This window comes from Lampetra planeri, chromosome 1 (assembly GCF_965212315.1).
Source record: "Lampetra planeri chromosome 1, kcLamPlan1.2.h2, whole genome shotgun sequence".
NCBI lineage: Eukaryota > Metazoa > Chordata > Hyperoartia > Petromyzontiformes > Petromyzontidae > Lampetra > Lampetra planeri.
In genome coordinates this window covers 8665516-8687618 of record NC_136107.1, presented here as the reverse complement: position 1 = coordinate 8687618, position 22103 = coordinate 8665516, and the positions used below count along the sequence as shown (strand labels likewise).

Below are 22103 nucleotides of genomic sequence, written 5' to 3'. Positions count from 1 at the left end.
TGTAGTACTGTACATCTGGGGTGCAGTATGATGATAACACGGTGTGCCTTATGTAACACAGCAGCTTATGCTCTTGTATAGCTATTCAGTGGTAATGTAGGTGCCTGCCCCCTCCAGGATCTATTGTTTAGAAATATGTTATCTAAGACAATGTTATGATGCTGTGGTATTCATTCATTGTGTTGGTGTTTCCGGGTTATAACAGATGTTGTATATGTGTTTTCTCACCAGTTTTATCTCGTTAAACTCAATAAATGACGTTTGGAGTCGAACGTTCATCCTGGCTCCGAGGGTTTATTGAACGCGAGGTTAACTACTCAGCTAGCGGTGCAACGTAGCGCACAGCGAAGCCGAGACAGCCGTGACTACGAAAAGAGTTTAAAGATCCCCAATTTTTAAAACCCTTGCGTGCAGAGGAACCGTGCAGAGGAACCAAATTCAAATGTTGGGAATGATGAAAGTGATTTTAAAGAACTTGACATGTTTTCACCATCTCCAGCGCACGCTTACAGAAATTGTAATTTCGCATCTTGTTCACACCAGATTTGTTGCACTTGCAGAATGGATTTTAAAAAAACCTGCAATTGGCTCTGCAGAAGCTTGCCAAATGAGTTTTCTTGTCCATGCTGACTTCACAACATTACACACCTACTGTTAAACTATACTTAATGAGCGACTACTATGCCCCCCCCCCCATTCCTCTTGGAGTGCTTTCTTTTTTTTAACGCCACCAAAGTCTTAACGTGACGATTTAATGTTCTGTTACAGAGACTAGGTGATGTTTCGGCTAAAAGGTAAAGTCCCAAACTGTTCTTTTAATTTTAGATTTGCCAAATTAATTTGTAAGCTCCCTTGAAGTGTTCAGATTGATTTCTGGTTACGTATACATGGGTGAAAATGCTATTTATAACTGTCTGAAAATTGTACACACTTTTTGTTGTCAAACCAGTTTCTTTTGTATTGCATTACCAAAAGGGTAAGACGCCACGAACAACCCCCAGAAGGGCGGAGGTTGTAAGCAGCTTGGACGAGACCGTGCATGGGACATTTTATTGATCTCGCGTCAACAAGACAACGTTACAGCAAGCAGGTTGGTGTGGCAATGTGTTTCGCGAATATGTCGAGTAGCTGGGGTTTTAACAAACCCCCAAGCAAACTCTCGCCATGTATAGGCAACGGTTGCTGCGTCGTGGAATCGTCAGCTTGGCCCAACCAAAAGGTTTGTTTTATTTTTTCAATAAATTTGGCAAAGTGTAACCAAATCAGTGGCAATCGGACGGATGATTCCCGGTAGCAAGGTTGGGAGCCGTGACGAACGCGTAACGATGGTTGCTGTCACATTGGAGCGGTTCCTGTACTTGGGTAAGACTTCCTCCGTAATGGTCTCGTGTGTGTGTGTGTGTATAAAGAGTACTCGACACCATTTGTCAAATAACACTGCCTTTTTAAAGGAGATTGAAGTGATGTTTTTGAGGCATTGACCCCTTCAAAGCGCACTGTTGGACGAAGTGGACGGGTTAATCCAAATCTTTATTGAGGCTGGAGGAATCCGATGAGCCATGAAGCTCTTTCACAGATGTCCAGTAGGTTAAAGACTGCGTGTGTTTGTCATTGTTTGGGTGTGATGCCAATTATTATTTTCACCTAATATAATCAAACTTTAATGTCAATGGGGTGCTTTAATACGGGCCACGTGTTCTCGTGTTGCAAGTGTCCCCCTCTTGACACCAATGGCTGTATCACGGTAATGTGGTTCTTTACATTGGCCTATTGACCAATACATGGAAACATGTAGACCGTTGAAAGGGAATAGCGACATATCGAATTGTGGAAACTGAACCCGAGGTTATGACCGGCAGGATTGTAACATTGCCTAATGCTTTGCGAGCGAAGAAAATAAGTAGCATTAATTATCGAACGAATACACTCGTGCACCGTGCGATATTTCTCAAGTCTTTACACTGAATACCAATGCATACAGTATCTTACTAAGATGTACTCAAATTTCAATATGCTATATATCAGACCTGTCTTTTTAATATCACCGTAGAGTGAAACGGTGGTATATCAGAGTATATCAGAGATCATTCATTACACACACAAATATCGCACCACATTAAATCCACCTGAATACCAACAGGCTGCTGCACACTTAATACATGAACAGAACATTCAAGACAAGGCGACTGGCCATGTAACACAAACTATGTCCCATACAGGGAACCGGTGTAGTCTGCACTCCTTCGATGGAGGAACGGCAAAACTACACCCAACTTTCACGAAACCCTCGTGGCTCTCAGTCCTCAACATTGGCATTTGGCCCCCTCAACATTGCCACACGTAGGAATGCAATAATTGATCAATTTTAATTCAATACAGAAGACGCACTGCTGTGTTAGCTTTTTGCCCTTTATATTTTCTTGAAATAAAGTCATTTTTATGTACAGTATAAAATGGAAGGTTGGAAAAGCAAAATTTTAATTTTTATGGATCACACTACGTAATCTTCCGTGAATCTTTCTCAAACTGCAACATCAAAATAACTTGGTTACAGTGTGTATGGCAAATCAATGTTTCCACAATGGTATGCTGTGAATCCATACTAGGGCTGAACGATTAATCGATTTCAAATCGAAATCGCAATTTGAAACAATGCGATTAACAAATTGCAAAGGCTGCGATTTTTTGCGATTTTAAAAGTCCTATTACTTATTGGAATAATGTTTTTATTAATATAACTTTAATTATTTAACTTAAGAATTGTTCTATGTTTGATTGTTCTATTTCAATTAAAACATTTTAATAAATACATGTTGGAAGCAATTCATATATTTTTTAGTTCCCATCCTTGCATTACAATATATAGAGCAGTTCATATTTTGATGATATTATGTGGTAATGCTCTATCACACGTTTTAAATCTATTACACAGTGAATATTGAACTGAAGCTTGACTTTAAAAAATGTAATAGCAAGTCAAATCGCAATCGCAATATCTGTCACAAAAATCACAATTAGATATTTCCCCCAAATCGTTCAGCCCTACTCCATACAGCTTTCTGGCATTGTTAAGGGGGCTTTAATGTGCAGTGGTTACCGTGCTGCGCTACGAACCCGGGATGATTGCAAGGGTCCTTCTGGTAAATATTGCTTACACAATGCATTTCCCGTGCAACATTCAGCGGAGGGGTGATCACTGCCATTTAAACAGAAATGCACCGGATTTCAATTAAAAGAGGAATAATTGCCCCCTCTGAAAGCTCCGAACGGCATCTCAGATGACATGTTGAACATATCCCAAGACAAAGTAACATCTGCACGTACTAAAGACCGTCTTGGTGTTTAAATCCATCTACCTCAATTATAATGCAAATGTAAGGTGTAATCAGATATTGAAGTTTTAAAATCCAAGAATAAACGTGGCCCATTCTTTATTTCAAAACCTCGAATATAAACACAATTGCTATTTTAAGAATACATTTTGAAACAACCACTAAATATTTCTACCACTTTTTTAATTGTGTTGGTGTAGTGGTGCAAGAGTTCACACTGGTATGAACCAAGTGACCTAACCGGATTCCCCTTTGCGCCGACTTTGTGGTCTAGCTGCCCAGGGCTCTCTGCCTATTGTCAGCATTACTCCTCCTGCCCTCTATTTTGGAGGGCAGCTGCCTCTAACTGCCCAGAAGCGTCCATCACAAGCCTCTGCCACAGAGACCAATCTTGACACTCCGTGGTACCGGTTGTTAGCATGTCCAGTCCCGGCTCCTTTAATGCGGGTACCCAATGCATCCTCGAACAATGCAAGATAAATCCAGTATGGATGATTGGCTGGCCTGTTGGTATAGGTGCATGTTTTAAAGCTGACGCAGAGGAATTTCTATCGGGTGAAGGCTAAATTATGTGCGGGTGCAGTCAACAGGTGTGTCCCAACAGGTTAACCATGTATGCAAAGTTTGTGGGGAATAATAGCCATTTTCTATACCTTTGAGGCATAAGCAATGAGAAAATAACACGTATTACCCAGAACAAAAATCGTGTTACATAGTGTGTTCACTCTCGAGGGCGTTTGATAAACTTTCTTAACCTGAAGCGTGTGGTAGGACCTTATGTTATTAGCCACTCACTCAATTATACCTGAGTAGTGTGTGTACAGAGTGGAGGAACATTCTTAGCTGAACGATGCGCCCGCGGTCAATCTCCGATGTGTCAGTGGAGGTCTTGGAAACTTCCTGACCTTTACTCTTTGGTTATTTCGGTAAAGCCACGTAGGTACCTTTTTTTCGGTGACTTTACCAAAAGAACCAAAGAGTATTGATCCCTACAGTCACGAAAACTTCAAATCTAAAGTTCCTGACCTCTGGCACAAAAAATACTCTCGATATTGCTGGCCATTGTAAACCCTTATGGGCTTGACAGACTTTTGGGGCAAGTGCTATTAGGGGCCGTCCATAAATGACGTCACGCACCTAGGGGGGGGGTCAGACATTTGTAACGATGTGTGACGAAGGGGGGGGGTGAGAAATGTGACGTCACATCAAAATGCGCAACTTTAAATAAACAGACAATACATTCTAATTAATTAAATAGACTTTTTTATGAATGTTTTCTCATACAACACTGGTGATGCCCTGAGCGGGAATCGAACTCTGGACGCCGGGTTCGCAGCGCGCTAACCACTACACTGCCACTCCCAATTACAACACGTCTATGATGACAAGCACGAAGACACACAAACACACGGGGTTGTACGTTTACGAAAAAATATATATTTTGTGAACCATCCACGACTCGGTACGACTGTCACGTTTACAGAGATAGCAGTTATACGTGGTCTATGTTTTGATTAGAGTTTGATCAATATAATTCATGGTCGATTTAGACTTTTGATCACTTGAAAATAAAAATCCCCATCCCACTGGCAAATATATTTAGTGATCATAATTTGATCAGTATATTGGCACGAATACATATATTTGTAAACGTGACAATCTTGTCGGGAGGTAGAGGGTTATGAAAATAATGCATCTTCTTGGATCTTTCGGTAAAGTCACGTAGAATGGAAATAATAAAATAATTAAACTAAAACATAATAAAATAATTCTCACGACGTTTCGGCCACAACGCAAGCAGCCGTCAGGTGGAGAGCAGGTCTGTCGAGCAGGTCTGTCGAGCAGGTCTGTCGAGCAGGTCTGTCGAGCAGGTCTGTCGAGCAGGTCTGTCGAGCAGGTCTGTCGAGCAGGTCTGTCGAGCAGGTCTGTCGAGCAGGTCTGTCGAGCAGGTCTGTCGAGCAGGTCTGTCGAGCAGGTCTGTCGAGCAGGTCTGTCGAGTAGACAGACCTGCTCTCCACCTGAGGACGGCTGCTTGCGTTGTGGCCGAAACGTCGTGAGAATTATTTTATTATGTTTTATTTTTATTATTTTATTATTTCCATTCTACGTGACTTTACGAGTAGACAGAGTCTATTCGACAGACCTGCTCTCCACCTGAGGACGGCTGCTTGCGTTGTGGCCGAAACGTCGTGGGAATTATTTGATTGTTTTATTTTTATTATTTTATTATATCCATTCTACGTGACTTTACCGAAAGAACCAAGAAGATGAATCCCTGCAGTCACGAAAGCTTTAAATAGAAAATAATGTAGTACATTATGCTTATTGTTAGACATTATTGTACGCGCATACAAACGGAAGCTGTGTTTTACTGAAGTTTGCAATGTCGTTACCGGCAATAAAACTCCCCCCCCGCCCCGATTTTAACAATCCTAACACTCATAAATGTCAACTTAACCCACACCCTGCGCACCCTCTTTAGAGTTTACAGTACACAATAAATGTACGTGTCAAAGGTGGCTGCGGAGGGTTAAAATCAGTCATGTAACGTGATTTCCATTGGAGCAGAGCGAATCGTGTACAGGTTTTCGTGACATTGTGCTGATTGTTTTACGTTTTCCGCGTATGTGCCAATGTTAATGCTCACAACGGTTAACGTGTTGATGAAAATCGTTCGCTTTAAATATTATCTTATTTAGCTCTGGAGTAAAACGAGTTAACTTTCATAACAATAAGAAGAATACAACTTCTGAACGGTAAGTGGATTTTTTTCTATGTACATGTTTACTATATACGATGTTCACGAAGGTATGAAACAAATTGTACGGAGTATGTAGAACCATTGAACTGAGTGTTTGATTTGCGTTTAATACGCTTTCCTTGACAGATGTAGAACAAGCGAGATTGTTTTGAAAAAAAAATCGTTAAACCATGCCCTTATTACGAAATTAGAATATATGAAAAAGAACATGTCTATATAACGATAGGACTCAGCTTGGGAACATTTACAGAAGAGGGTTCTTGTGCCATAGTGAGGTGGTTTTGAGTAAAGGGCTGTGAAATGGTAACCGGTAAACCGCTCTTCTATCCAAAAGTCACGAACCAGTGATCGTTTAAGTGAATTATATGATTAGTTCATCAATCTGTATTTTATGTGGCAATATCGACCTCAAAGTTTCCGTGCTGTCGACTCCCTCCTTGCCCGCTGGCCAGATGTCACTACACCATCGCATCAGCCTTCGAACCGATAATCGGCAGAGTAATCGACTTCATTAAATAATCTGGAATAAGATCCCAAAATCTCTGCAAATTGTATCCTTCCCTTGCGCTGTTCCTCCCGGCGAAGCCAGGCCCTGAGCGCGGCTTAAAAAGCAACCCAGAATATCTCCATCAGTAGGTCTTGCTGAACAGGTTCTAGACACAGGGCAAGCAAAGTCTCTGTGCGGCCATTCTCCACCGTTGGGGTCTTCATGGCAACCAAACCTGCAGCAGTTGTGAGTGAATATTGGTCGATTTAATCCACATCGGTTGAGAGTGAATATTGGTCGAGTTAATTAACATGGGTTGAGAGTGAATATTGGTAGAGTGAATTAACATGGTTTGAGATTGAATATTGGTAGAGTTAATTAACATGGTTGGAGATTGAATATTGGTAGAGTTAATTAACATGGTTGGAGAGTGAATATTGGTAGAGTTAATTCACATGGGTTGAGAGTGAATATTGCCTGTGTTAATCCATCTCCGTCATGTTAATTAGCGTCTTACACTGAGAAGAGATCCTGCGTTAAGTAGCATGCTGCATACATGAAGCTATTCAACGTTCACATGTGTTAAACATGGAATGTAAACTGGATTGCTTTGAATCGTTCCACCAACTGCATTTTACTCTCTCCACGATTATTGCTATTATCAGCAATATCTGCAATGCTTATTCGACTAACATACTGTATACCTTCTGTTAAAATACAACGCTAATATGTCCAAGAATATTATATACTGCACTGTCTGCAGTGTTTAAAACACGCATCTTTTTTTCTTTTCAGAAAAAGTGGAAGCCAAAGCACTTTGTGAACAAACAAAAATATGTTTTCTAATACACATAGAACCGTTTTTGTCACAAGTTTACTTGTGCTACTGATATTTCTTACTACTCACGACTTTAAGGTAAGTTATTCAAACGCCAGAAGCAGTGACTTCCTATGGCGGGTGGAATTGTGCAAGCTACACGTACAGACGAGCACCTTTTTGAAAAAGAACCCTCACATAATTCCTTAAACGAGGTACACAAATGCATGTACAGTATGTTGAACTTTCACACCGTACGTATCCAACTGTGCTAATCGGAGGTGCGGGAGAAGGACGAAGTTTAATTGATAACGTGCATACCACGAGTGTTCGTTGCGATGAACCTATAGGGCAAATGTACACAGGTGACCCCCGACTTCGGACGGCTCGACTTGCAATCCTCCGCTTTTACGACCTTTCTCATAGTAAATAAGACCCCCACAGTAACGACCAAAACTCGTATCTACGACTACCTAACGACTGCTACCGACACCGAGTCGATTGGCGCCATCAGGCGACGAGTGTGCGCATCTTTGTGAACTCGATCTACGAGAAACGAGGGTTGGACTTGCGACCGTCTTCGAGGAACAACTTAGGTCGTAGGTGCGGGGGGTCGCCTGTAATGTGTTTATAAGAGTACATTACCGTAACAATGTAATGCAATGAATAGTCCCTTGCCAATCCATTACTGGGCGAGGAGAAGGCCTCTCCACACCGTGTTGGTTATGTGACCATACATACTTCACGCTGGTTTTATGGCACACTTATAAGTACAAACATCAAATAGAAGTGGACAGACCAAACACTTGGTTAGTTCTATGACTGCTGTACATACACACTAAAATCGATTATTTTGACAAATATTTTTATCACGTGAAAGTTGTGGTGTAGTAGTCAAATTTACTCTGTGAAGTTGAATAGAGCATGACTGGATGCTATCGAGCCTCGGCGTATGTCCCCCCCTTCCCCCCATTGTTGTCCTATTGTAATCATAATTAACTTCAAAGTCATTATCATGACTAACTCACCTGACTTCATTGATATGTTCCCGCTTTGGGTATGAAATACATCTCGAGAGAAGTCTACAGATTTGCCTCGCTCCACGTTCCTCAGCATCTCCGCGTCAGCACGAGGTGCGGCGGTGGCGAGATGCTAAATCCCTTGCTTGGTATGCAGGAGGTTGTGGGTTCGATCCCGACCCGTATACCTGTATATTTGGAGTTTGCAAATTCTCTCTGCCCGTGGTCACGTGGATTTTTCTCCAGTTCCCCTGGTTTTCCCCTCCATATTTAAAAACATGCGATTAGAGTCTTTTGGCTGCTATAAATTTCCACACGATAAGCCACTTCGTTGAGCTATCATTTGTGGCCAGGTCGCTTCTGAAGAAGAGCTATATAGCTCAGTGGGCCTTACCTGGTAAAATAAAATAGTTTAATCGTTTAAAGTAGCCTCTGGTTGTGCTTCGCCAATTGCTGAATAACACAGGGTGTGCATCTAAATGCATTGCATTCCCTCCAAATATAGCTGGTATGCATTAAATTACATTGGATGCAAATGTGTTAATCGTCTTCTCAAACAATATATGATGTCCAACTGGTTATTGTTAAATTATTGTTAAATTCCTAACAATTTCTAAGATTAATATTACATTTTGTTATGGGGCCGTCCATAAATGACGTCACGCACCTAGGGGGGGGGGTCAGACATTTGTGATGATGTGTGACGAGGGGAGGGGGGATTTGAGAAATGTGACGTCACATTAAAATGCGCAACTTTAAATAAATATAGACAACACGTTCTACTTAATTAAACAGAATTTTTAATAAATGTTTTCTCCTACAACATCAGAGTGGAGCGCCACATTAAATACGCACTACAATGACAATAGTGTAAAGGGATTTGAAGCATGTTTTATTTTTTGAGGGGGGGGCAGAGCTTTGTGACGCCATATTTGAGGGGGGTCTGACTTTTTGTGAGGCCGTGTGACGAGGGGGGGGGGGGTAAAAAATCGTCCAAAATCGCGTGACGGCATTTATGGACGGCCCCTATTCTGTTGACGAATAACAATAATAAATTGCTACAACAGTAGTGACAGAATCGGTCACATAGCAGCATAGCGCTGGCTGCTGGCAGGGAAAGAGATCTGCAGCTTACAGCGGCCCTGACTGACAGCAGGTCACGTGATAGACCAGAGAGGGATCTAGGGGAAAGGTCACGGAAGGGGCACATCGAGAACCCGCTAGTAGGTTCCAGAAGGGGGCGTGGACACGCTGACAGTATAAGAGCGACCCCAGGAGGGGACCTCGGGGCTGTCGTTTGGAGTGGGATCCCGTCGTGCTGCTGAAGTCTTCACCGTCGTTTCCATCTTCACCATCTTGGCGTCGCCAGTCAGGCAGTCTACCAGCTGTCCTGACTGGGAACCGTAGTTACTAAGTGTTACAGTCAGGCCTCCTAATCTTCGTGTCTCTGAGTCAGTCACTACACAACTACGCAAATTAGAAATCATAATAACTTTTCCAAAATTACAATAACACAAACACTTTTATATTGAGTGGGGTCAGAGCCCGACGTGGTTCAAAAGGCCTTATTTGTCCTGGAGCTGACATAATGATGTCATCAGCCATGATCAGGTTGAGGTGCAGAGTGGCACCCTCCTCAAGAGAGGCACCTGCTGCTGGGAGTCTGCACATCAAAAGACAAGCCACGTGTGCGCACTTTTTTTATTTTTTTAAAATAACCTTTTACCCCACATTGCAATACAATGTCATTTAATGCCATTTCTCTCCATCTATAAAGAATCGAAAAATCATGCGAATAAATATTTTTTATAATAAAATAAACTATATAATTGAAGGGACACCTGCTAAAGTGGGTATATATGACTTGGTTAAAATAATCATCCAATCATCTACATTGCAGTTGCATACTTTGCACTTTAGCTTTTTTAAGTTAACTTACCCATTCTTTCTTTCAGGCAACACGGATCATTAAATATTCCCCGCCAAAACTTCATTACCAAAATGATGAATTACCATTTGCCCCCGAAAAAACAAGAACTTATGTCTCTCTCACAACAAAACAAGCACGATGGATTTCAACAAATCTCACTTGTTCTACATCTGCCAAGAACAGTCGGATCACAATACTAAACCGAGGAGAACCTCACACCGTTGGAGACACACTCCATGTTGAAGTGGCAATGTATGACTTTACGAACAGAAGGAAGCTCTACGGTGGGGATTTCCTCCTCGCTCGGATTTTCAGCCCACGCCTTGGGGCTGCGTCTTCTGGCGTGGTGACTGACCTTAGCAATGGTGTGTACGATGTGAGGTTCACGCTCTTCTGGCCAGGAGACAGCAGGCTGGCCTTCACGCTCGTGCACTCCAGTGAGGCTGTGAGCGTGCTGGACAGAGTCCGAGAAACCATTCCAGATAAAGTCACTTTCCTTGGGACTTTTGTCAGTGGGAAGTCAAGAGAAGTAACCTCATGCCACACTTTTCTCAACACAACGAAGCAGGTCTGTGATTATACGGACACGCATTTGAATGAACCATGGACGTGTGAAAAGCCAAGTAAGCTTCCTTGTTCAGCTCTTCTAGCTATCAAATCATACAACAAGTATAAAAATATACTTAGTCAAGAGCAAACTACTTTATTCAAGAGGTAAGCACATATTTTACCATGAACCAAGGGACGTAATTTTGCCCATAAGAGGTTTTTTGGGTTAGATCGCGTATAAATATATAAATGTGCCATTAAAACCCGCCACCACCCGACACAGCCAACTAGTAAGGGTTGTCACGTAAACAGAACATGCCAATTCGTCACTAGTACAGCACACCGGTGTGTTGGAGAGCCAAGCCACAACATTTACTATTTGAGTACGACGTTTCGCCAGTAATTACAACTAACTTCATCAGACGAGAGTCAGATTTGTGGAGAAGTCTTACCATAATTTAGTCATGTTGATAACCGTTTTGTTTAGTAAATGTTCATTTTCAGTTGAGAATTGTTTGTTAGTCAGTCTAGCAAATTTGTTAATTTTGGTCGTGTTAGTTATGTTAAATACATTATCAGCTGATTGCTGTGTAATTGTGTCAATTATATTCCAGTTAGCTGTAGAAGCTATCAACAGAAGGTGTGTACAGGATTAACTGCACGTGTGGAAATGTTATGTTGGGCAAACAGGACGAATGATCAGCACGAGACTAAAGGAGCATCAGATAAATATTAAATTCTCCCAAATGCAACTGTCAGCAGTAGCAGAACACGCGTGCCAACAAGGACACTCAATTGATTTTGATCATGTTGAAGTTCCGTGAAAAATTAGCTACTACTGGCCAAGACTAATTAGATAATCTATCGAAATTGAAAGAAATAAAAATTATTTTAACCGTTTGGATAGCTACCGCCTTAGTGCTGCGTAGAAGCAAATAATCAAATAATACATTATTTAAATGTATGCCTATAAAGGGCAGCATACTTCAATATGGATTACTGTTGCTACGGATATTTTAATACACACAATAGACAGGAAGGACAAAATCAAAGGGTTCGCATAATGCACATGCATAATGTACGTTGACTCAGTAATCCCCCCCACCTCAATTTGCGCAAGAGCGCAGAAGTGTAGTCACCATATCTACGCCTCTATATAAGGAACGAAACAGTTATACTTCTCCACAAATCTGGATGTCGCCTGATGAAGCTAGTTGTAATTACTACTAAATGTGGTGGCTTGGCTCTCCAACAAACCGGTGTGCTGTACTAGTGATGAATTGGCATGTTCTGATTATGTGACAACCCTTACTAGTTGGCTGTGTCGGGTGGGTTTTAACGACACATTACGTGATCTAACCCAAAAAAACTCTATTATGGATTATATTGGTCGCGAAAGCCTATGTGTTAAACTGACATAAATTTGATTGTCAGCCACAGCTAATTACAGTAGCAAGTGAAGTCGTCTTGGTGTAGTTTGGTCAAAAACCCTAATGAGCAACACGGCATGAGAAGACCTTCATCCAGCAGTGAAAGCCCTTAAGAAAGTGTTATGCAATGTGATGATATTATTCATCACGTTTACTGCGTGTACACTTAGCATATTGCCCCCTTTTTGACATAAAACTTTAATATTCAGCCTCGAAAATCTTTACTCCATATTATTCTGTTAAGTTAAAGTCAATGGTGCTGCAGAAGTAGTATAAAAAAAGAATGGATATTTTTAATATTCTTTTGTGAAGCTCTATCCCTTAAGAACTGCATAACAGGGGCAAAACATACAATCGCCACGTAGAGAGGCACCCTAGTCGGGAATCGTACCCAGGACCTTATGGAGGTTAGGCACAATCATTGCCACTGCACCACCCTTCCACCCTAGTTAAAACAATGCACAGTATGCATAATTTATCTATTATGGTTACAGTGATATGTCCTAGCGGTATTTCGTTCGCAGCTTGTTGCAAATGTTCATGGCTCAAATCCAGCGTCCACCCTGATTAATACTGCATTTGCATTGACCATATGAATACGCCACGTCACAGTGGATGTTTTACAGTGGACGTTATATATCCTCTGACGTTATTCAAAATGAGTAGGTCATTGTGTGTCGGCGTCATGGTCCAAATTTGCCGAATTTGAAAACTGGGATTATACATAGCAATTATTACCCCTTATATAAAAGAAACGTGGCAGGACTCTGCTGACAAAGAATATTGAGACTCAATGAGTAGAATAAAATATACTACTTATACAATCTATGTTTGATTTTGTAGCTGTCTTTTGAATCTAAATGTCTATTTTGATAATTCAACATTTTGGTAATTTTGACCTAAATGATTGTTTGCATATGGCACGATTATTTAAGCACAACTAATTGACAATTTATATTACAGATATAACATGTGGGCGCCAATACGATGCCCATACAAAATCAGTGTTGCTCCAAGAAATGGTGAGTGCTATTAATGCATGTGTAGTGTAGCAGTGCCGAATGGCGGCCAGAATTAGCAATTGCGAGTGTACCCACCCAAGGGGAAGAACTGGGGCAAGGGTCATGGAAGGGATCCATCTTTGAGCTCCCAGATCCAGCTAGAACGTTCAAGAAGGGGGGCGTGGCCAGGGCAGGGCCAGGCCCTGCTGAAAGCATAAAAGGGTGATCGGGGCTGTAAGTGGGAATCAGGGTCGTCTCACCGTGGAAGTCGGCCTCGTCGTCGCCGTCGACGCTGCCGTCCTTGTCATCACCCGACGTCGCCACTGCTGGATAGTCAGGCAGCTATCCAGTCAGCTTGACGGTCAACGTTACATTATGGGCTCAGTAAGTCGTATAGTGTGAGTACGAGTAATATAAATAAAGAAGGTGCCTCGACAGTTATTGTCTCTGGAGTCCTACATTACACATGCACCATGGCTTTGGTGATTGATACATTCATTTAGTGGGAGATTAGATTTATATACACGCTCCCCTATTAAACTGGATAACATGTGCTGTTCACGAACATACCCATTGTGTTATATTGCTTGTGGCTCACTTGAGATTCATTGTATTTTGAAAGGGAGAGTTGCAGTAACCACTGTTATATAGGAATTGTCGTTATACTGGTAGGAACGAAGTGGACCAGCCTACAATAGATTATATCGTCCGTCCGTCCATCCGACCGTCCGTCCGACCGTGTAGCAACATCGCCCCCTACTGCAAACACTTGGCATGACCCTACAAAAACCTTTAGACTCAGTGACGCTTTCCTGGCTAAACAAGTGTAACATTCCCTTATAATTCCCTCAGATAGCTTTTAATTAAAACATTTAAATTAATGAGGCTTTCCTGGCTAAACAAGTGTAACATTCCCTTATAATTCCCTGAGATAGCTTTTAATTAAAACTTTTAAATTCAAATTTTATAATTAAAACTTTTAAATTCAAATTTTACTCACAGCGCCCTAAAGCCTACAGCTAGGCCTAAAGCCTCGAACTACGCCTATCACTCTCCCTTCGTATCGTACCCCCGCGTGTGTGCAAGTGAGTTGATGTTTAACAATGTTACATTCCCTGATGCTTTTAAATAGAAACATTTAAATTTAAAGCTTTTACATAAATAATAAAAACATTTAATTTTAAAATTAACTCACGGCGGCCTAAAGCCTACAGCTAGGCCTAAAGCCTAGAACTAGGCCTCAACCTCTCCCTTGGTATCGTACCCCCGCGTGTGTGAAAGGGAGTTAATGTTTTGCAATGTTACATTCCCTGATGTTTTTAAATAGAAAAATTTACATTTAAAGCTTTTACATAAATAATTAAAACATTTAAATTACAAATTAACTCACAGCGGCCTAACGCCTACAGCTAGGCCTAAAGCCTAGAACTAGGCCTCACACTCTCCCTTCGTATCGTCCGATTCGGTGTAGCAACATCGCCCCCTACTGCAAACACTTGGCAGGACCCTACAAAAACCTTTAGACTCAGTGGAGCTTTCCTGGCTAAACAAGTGTAATAATACATTATGTTTATATTCTTTGGTTATTCGTTCCTACCAGCCTACCCCGCAGGGTCCTGTTATAGTTGGTACGTCACCAGGGCCGTCTATAGAGAGGTGCGGGGCCCGGGGGAAATCCCACTATGCCCCCGCCCCCCCACCACGCCTTGAAACGCAACCAAGAACTATTACGACTGACACCGTGACGTCAAAGCGTGGGGCCCAGGGCGGTCGCCCCGATTCGCAATTCCCTCGGGATGGCTCTGTCTGTCACCACCAGCTTTCTGTACTGTGTTATTCGGATGGCATAGTGCAGTGCCACACAGTATCACGAGGCACCACACGGAAGCACTACACTTCTGTATGCCTTTGCATACAGGGCTTTGTCAAATATACAGACAATCTTTGTCAGACTTAAGTACTGCATGACGCTCAGTGACTGGTTAAGCACCTCGTTGTCAGTAGACATTTGTGTCGCTGGAGCATTGATGGTAGGCAGATAGCCTACATTGTCGGGGATGACCATCATCTCACCTCGAGTCAGGATGTTAAAGCCTGTCCAGCTGCTGATTGACTGGTCTTCTTGTTGTGACATGCGTGCTAGGACCCAAATAAGGTTTTTCTCTCTGGCAAGCTGAGTATTGGCTACAGTATCGGCATCTGCACTTTTGCTTTGTGATGGCCTCACCCGTTGTCCAGCGTTATAAGTTGGTAACATTCCCTGATGATGAGAGTTTCTGAAGACACAGGGCAGTGTCGATCTCTTCCGTCTTTGAATAGGACACACTCTGACCAAGTTGGTTGAGGATGTTTATCAGCTCTACATTCCCTGACAATGACTTGACACTGAATGGCATACCAATGTGCCTGGAAGGCTTGGTATTTCCACATGTCACTGCATAAACTATGTCATGGCCAAACGATTGCAGAAGCCGCTGAACTCTATGGGATGCATGATCAGGATCATTAGCGCCTGTGAGTAGATAGCACAGGAAGACAATGAGCGACTGTGGAATGGTAGGACATTCTGCTTCTGGTTTGACTTCAGGCGGCCAGGCTTGAGGAACATCTTGACTCTTGATGTCATCTCTCAATTTGATGGCTGCTTTGGCTATAACATTTTGAGCACCGGCACTTTTTAGGGTCTGTAGCTCTCTTTTGAGAGACTGATTTTCTTTGGCAAGTTCCCTCATGGACACGTTATCTTGATAGAGGAGGAATTTTCCTTTCCCATCAGGGAAAATGTGCAACGCTCCAGCAAACGCACTCTCCAGCTTTCGCCTTATGAGCTTCTTGGTTGATTCCTTGACTTGGACAATGCCTAGGGAGTTCATTGAAGCAATTCGTCTCAAATGTGATCAGTCATTGTCATCGCTTGAAGATTGCCAAAAAGCTCCATCCTGATGAAGAGGAACAGCTCATTGTTTGACTGATTCACAGCAGATTCGTACTGGGCTGCAGAGAATAAGCTTTTCAATGATATGCAATTCAACTAGGTTATTTTTTAAAATGCGGAGACAAATTGCGATGAAAGATGCAAGAAAACGCTAATTTAAGGCTTTGTTTGCTTGGCAAAGTTTGTATAAAATCGTAAAAACGAACTATTTCTATAATATAAATAGTGAGTTTTCATGATTTTACAATTTATGGAAAATAAAAAAATACATAAAAATTGACAAACTGAACAAAAATTATAATTTTTGCCTGTAGTACCTGGCCTTGACTAATAATCTTAACATGTACTTTTAACAATACATTGAGGGTAAAGTTAGAACTTTGGATATCTTTACTGAACAGAAACAATACAGAATCACCAGTACTTGCCTCACCTGCCAGTAAATGATCATGAGCAAACAATCTGCTAGAAACAGAAGGAAAACAGATAGCGCCAATCTATTCCAGACTTAACTAAGTCACTAAAATTGAAGAACAAGCGTGACTAAATGCAAGAATATGTATGAAATACATGCCTTGGGGACAAACATCCATTTTGTGCATACAGCAGAGGTGTTACAATGTTTTATTTGTAACGTCCGGGCAAATATACATGATTGCGATAGGTGCAAAAACAGGTTTCCTGCGAGAAAATGTTTACAGCTGCTCATTTGGAAAGGTTATTATGTATTATTTTACTTCCGCTGGTGTAACAAATAAAATGGCTCCATTGAAGTTTTGCCACCTTGGGTGGTACCAATATCTGGTCTGGCCCAAGGACTACATGACGCCAGCACGCAATAACCTTCTCTTGCGAATGACGTCACTGGATCTTAAACATCCACTGTAAAACAGACGGCCCGAATTTTTATGGTTAATACAGCTGCAGTAATAGCCAGGGTCGCCGCTGAATTTGAACCGTAAACCTTTGAAACAAGCGGTGAAAGTGCTAATGCTGTGCCATGTCACCAGCACTGCACTAATGCGGTAGAGTCAAAACAAGAAGTGAATATATGAGATTCAATACAAAAACAATTATGTGAATAAAGAACTACCCTGCTGAAGAGGTCTCGAGATTCAGTGAGGCCTTCCTGGATGAACACGCCCAGGAACAATGATGATGATGAGGCGAGTCTCAGTTTCATAATTTCGGGATACATTTTAACAACAAAGCATCGAATGGGCATCACAGCAACACAGAATACATTCAATATATTCAACTAGAGTATGACGTTCAATTTTAGGGACGACGTTTTATGCAGAGTTCTCTTGCGAAGCACTTTTCATGTTGTAACATGTGGCAGATGTTCCTTAAGCATGCTGGGGTCTTGTCGAGAAATTACAATGGCATATTATGGCCGAATGACACTTCGCCTATATGTTGCAAATGAAAATAACTTTAGTGAAAACTTTAGTTTATATATTACCGTGTATCCCGCTTTTGACTGCTGTTTCTCATAATTATGGATTTTTATGAAATATCTCGGTAAATTATAGAAAAAATTGAAAATAACTAAATTCAATAACGACGTTTCGGGCGCAACACAAGCGTCCGTCATCAGGTGGGGACAACCACAGCGAAAACAGTTGCTGAGGTATGCCAAAGAGATGGCTCTGACAAGGGATTATATAGCTGAGGAGGGTGGGGGGGGAACGAAAACTTCAAATCTAGAATCTCGGTAATTGTGTTGTGCTTTTATATTTTCTGTAATGTAATCGTATGGCAATACCCTCTTACAAAATATACATAACTCGTTGGATTCCAATGATCTTGAAATGATTATCAATTCGTTTTTTTTACAGGTTCATTTGGAAACAATTTACAAAAATGTATCACGGGATTAGGAAATCCACTGCCAAGCGGCTATTTCTTTAAAAATGTATGGCATTCCTCCAATTGCAAGAATATCCATTTTGAATCGGAGACGTCCGTTATGAACTGCTTGAAAGGAAAACGGGTGTTTCTCTTTGGTGATTCCACTATACGACAATGGTGGGAATATATCGTCCGTTTTGTTAAAGGTAAGAGCACACTTACTTCATTCAATTGTTTAATAATTCCACGTAGTTCATTATCAGTGGTTGCTATTATGATTGTCATCAGATAATTAGACGTTATAAAGATTCAATTGGAGCAATACATTGAGGGCAATGGCGCTACATCACAATTTACTGATGCAAGAGTATAATTTGAAAACGTGCGTGTGCTGTTTCTCTCCCAGATCTGAAACCTTTAGATAATCACAAACCTGGAAAGCATCAACCAAAAATTGCTGTAAATGAAAGCAATGACATCACGTGGCAATGGTTTTGTCACAGCTACCCATTTATAGCGTCGGCAAACACTTATCCAGAAGACCTCAAATACGTTGCGAATCGAATTGACAACATCACCGGTGGGGGCGACACGGTCGTAGCAATCTCCTTAGGCGCTCATTTCACGCCCTTCCCTCTGGATGTGTTTCAAAAGAGAATGCACAACATTAAAGCGGCAGTGCAAAAACTATTGATCCGAAGCCCTGAAACGAAGGTCATCGTTAAATTAGCCAACGTGAGAGAAAACGTTGCCATAGCAATATTCAATAACTGGAGCACATTTAAGATGAATCAAATCCTGTTGGAGGTGTTTCACCAAATGGACGTCGCATTTGTTGATGCTTGGGATGTGACCGCCGTACTTAATTCTAAGAAAATTCACCCAAATAACAACATACTTAAAGTCGAACTGGATCTATTTTTATCATTTGTCTGCTCAGAGTATGTCGCTACAGTTTAATAGTTGCAGCATTGGCATAAGTATGCAAGGGTGCATCGTATTGAAAGAAGAACAGAATGTAAACACAAAAACCACCTCACATAAACGTGTACTTAAATATATAATGTAATTATTGCATTGTCATGTGATTTTTGTAAAATGATCAATAAGAAATAAAATGATACTCAATGTAACAGAAAAGTATGTTTTTGTTATTCTAAGCACACATGAATTCATTTTGTATTTACTCTACTGGTATACAGAAGGTTGTGGGTGCTTGTATAATTGGAGTTTGCATGTTCTGCCGTGGTCGCGTGGATTTTTCGCCAGATCCTCCGGTTTTCCCCTCCACATTTAGAAAAGTGCGTTTAGAGTATTTGGCTGCTATACATTTCCACAGGATAAGCCACTTCGTTGAGGTATCATTTGTGGTAAGGTCGCTTCTGAAAAATAGCGAATCGCAAGTGTTCCTTCAGGTTTAGCTGACCAGGACGTTTTTATTTCGTTGTTGCTGTGCTCACGCGTCACGGATCTCTCTGGTAAGGTAACCGGCCAACTGGTTGAAGGTGACTGTTCGTGTAACAGATCAATATAATCTTAACTTTATTTTTCAAAGCATTAATCTTAGCCGCAGAACTAGTTGAACTTAATGTCGTAAACCATCGTTTATTTCAAAGTACGTCATTCAAGAACCACAAAACCATCGTATTAAGCACTTGCAAAACATTCTGAAAATACAGCAGCCAGGACATTTCTGAAGCGATGTTGAAATGGAGTCCTCTTGGTCAGGTTGTACATACGAAAAAAAGTGCACATGTCACTGAGCCTGGAGGGGTTGTTTTTGAGCACACTCATCCACACACGCAGGTGCACACATGTATCCGTCTCGATGTTCCGCACAAGCACACCGTACATTCAAACGTCAAACAGTGAAACGTGATGCCCACGAATGTGGCAACAATGCCCCAGTGGTCATGTCACCTGCTGCTGCTACTGTTTGTATAAAAGTGCAGCCTCCATATGATCTCTGCGCCGAGTGTGCGCAGCTCGTTCAGTGCCAGATCGCTGCATCGCTGTGAACTGACCAGAGGCTCCTGTCCAGTCCTCCTGCTGCTGACAGCGGTCCTCGTCGACTGATGGCTGCCCGTGGACTGCACAGCGCGGTGGTAGTGTGGCTCATATTCTGGTAATTACGTGTTTTGTGTCAATCGTGATATCGCTGTGATATCACAGTTTATTGTTTGTAAGTACAGGATAGTTTCTCTGGAGGTGCACCATTCATCTGGAACTTTCGCCCACTGCACATAAACAGCATCCAATCGTCATCATCCACCTTGATGCAGCAGCTCAAAGCTCACCCATGGTCCTTATTTATTGCAACGTAATATAATATACAAGCGTTGTAATGCTGGTGTTTTTATTACACTGCGCATGATTATTTATCACATATCTTCACATTTCACAATGTCACATTGAGAATGTCACATTACACAAGGTCACATTCACAAAACGCACAAATCTTCCAATATCGTCTCATTCTGTAAATTCCTTGATTCATCTGCTGGTAAACCCTTGTAAGTGTCACTTGATTTTTTTTATTTTGATCACTTATACAACTCTCCACTCGATTCGTGCTCATGATACTCCTAACGAGTATCTTTCTAATAACTGCGTAGCACCTAAACATTTTCTAAATTCTCCAAAATACATAGCTTAAATTCTGTGTATGACTTCACACATCCATTAATTCCCACCATTCATTCCAGTGACACTGCCTTTTCTCAAAAGGTTGGAATCGCCTTCAACGTGTTATTCATTTTTTTAAATGAACAATGATTATACACTCTCTGTTCCAGTATGAACTCATCCTGAGTATGTATTTCCTTAAAGTGTATTAAATGTGTTTTGTTATACACTTGTGTTGGGAGTGAAGCGAACTGTGCTGAGCAACCGCCGATTTGAGTTCGATTCCTGCCCCCTGTTAACCATCTGCCACTAACCAGCGTTGTGAAGAATAGTAAAACAACCCCCCATGACTAACACGGTGTTAACGATGCCTTGACCAAGCAACGCATTGTAAATTATTATGTAGTCATTAAATAATTATTTCTGTAAATCTCATTTACTGAGTGCAATGATTCAGTTAGTATATATATATTTTTTATACTAACTGTACGGTCAAACAAGTATGGGCAAACAATTCCCACTTTCCAACACCGAGTAGCATGGAGGTCTTCAACAGTGTGGAAAAACAGTAGCACGCAGTTAACTAACTGCGGGCTACTGTTCTTTTCCACACTGTTGGAGAAATACCTCCATGCTACTCCGTTTTGGAAAATGGGAATTGTTTGACCATACTTCGTCACGCTGATGAGGGGTGCGGTGTGAGAGTTCTGGCTTCCTGGGGTGATGAACGCAAGTTGGTGAAGAGGATCCAAGATATCACGAGCCACTCACATTTATGCCGTGGTCGTGAATTGCGACTGGGCGCACTGGGTCCATGGCCTAGTGTGCGAACTAATATCGCACCATAACGTTTATATCCATTATAACATTATTTTGTGTTCGATTAAATTGCTATTGTAGGGACCAAAACGAGTGGTGGCACACGTAGGGTGAGTGGGTACATAAGGCATGCGGAGATCCATACTGGCGGGGGGGGGGCCCAAGGCTTGAACTGGCCGTGAACTAATTACAGGGAGTATATTATGATGGCACTGTAGGTGTATATATTGAACTTCTTTCGCACCGTATGTAACCAACCGTGCTAATTGGAGGTGCGGGGGATGGGCAACAAACTGAACACAAAAAGCAATTGTAAAGAAATTAGTTTGCAATTCATATTTAAAAGTGTTTAGCTCCAGTAAGCTTCCTAATATCGGAAGGAAGAGCGTTCCAGACGGCGCAGAAGCACATCTGAAAGAGAGTGAGAGAACAGTAACGCAAGGTGTGGCTCAGGGTACGGGTCAGGGTACGAAGGCGCACGAGCACAGGAGGTCGGAGAGGGCAGCCGACCAGACGAACCAGTGTTATTGAGCCGAGGCATAAA

At 41.7% G+C, this 22103-nt stretch overlaps 2 protein-coding genes across 5 annotated transcripts in view; both read left to right on the top strand.

Annotated features, from left to right (window-relative positions):
- The first annotated feature begins 991 nt into the window (after nucleotides 1-991).
- Nucleotides 992-19255, top strand: LOC144741742 (NXPE family member 2-like). 3 transcript variants are annotated; one of them, XM_078624345.1, is made up of 6 exons: nucleotides 992-1090; nucleotides 7376-7496; nucleotides 10372-11060; nucleotides 13289-13347; nucleotides 18103-18321; nucleotides 18522-19255. In XM_078624345.1, exons 2-6 carry the CDS (start codon nucleotides 7416-7418, stop codon nucleotides 19073-19075), a joined length of 1602 nt encoding a protein of 533 aa, XP_078480471.1. In that variant the 5' UTR covers nucleotides 992-1090; nucleotides 7376-7415; the 3' UTR covers nucleotides 19076-19255. The 3 variants fall into 3 exon arrangements, with proteins under 3 accessions (XP_078480471.1, XP_078480403.1, XP_078480540.1); XM_078624277.1 differs by lacking the exon at nucleotides 992-1090 and adding an exon at nucleotides 5949-6088; XM_078624414.1 differs by lacking the exons at nucleotides 992-1090; nucleotides 7376-7496 and adding an exon at nucleotides 10017-10104.
- An 828-nt stretch (nucleotides 19256-20083) lies between these two features.
- LOC144741987 (glycine receptor subunit alpha-2-like) overlaps nucleotides 20084-22103 on the top strand; it is a 28820-nt gene continuing 26800 nt past the window's right edge. For both annotated transcript variants that reach the window (XM_078624592.1, XM_078624517.1), the window contains exon 1: nucleotides 20084-20240. In XM_078624592.1, the coding sequence (XP_078480718.1) occupies nucleotides 20191-20240 (50 nt within the window). In that variant the 5' untranslated portion in view covers nucleotides 20084-20190. The remainder of the gene's footprint in view (nucleotides 20241-22103) is intronic.

Coding starts and splice junctions, on each gene's coding strand:
- LOC144741742 (XM_078624345.1), top strand. CDS start 7,416: ATGTTTTCTAATACACATAGAACCGTTTTTGTCACAAGTTTACTTGTG. Junction 7,497..10,371: donor TTACTACTCACGACTTTAAG/GTAAGTTATTCA, acceptor TCTTTCTTTCAG/GCAACACGGATCATTAAATA. Junction 11,061..13,288: donor CAAACTACTTTATTCAAGAG/GTAAGCACATAT, acceptor TTTATATTACAG/ATATAACATGTGGGCGCCAA.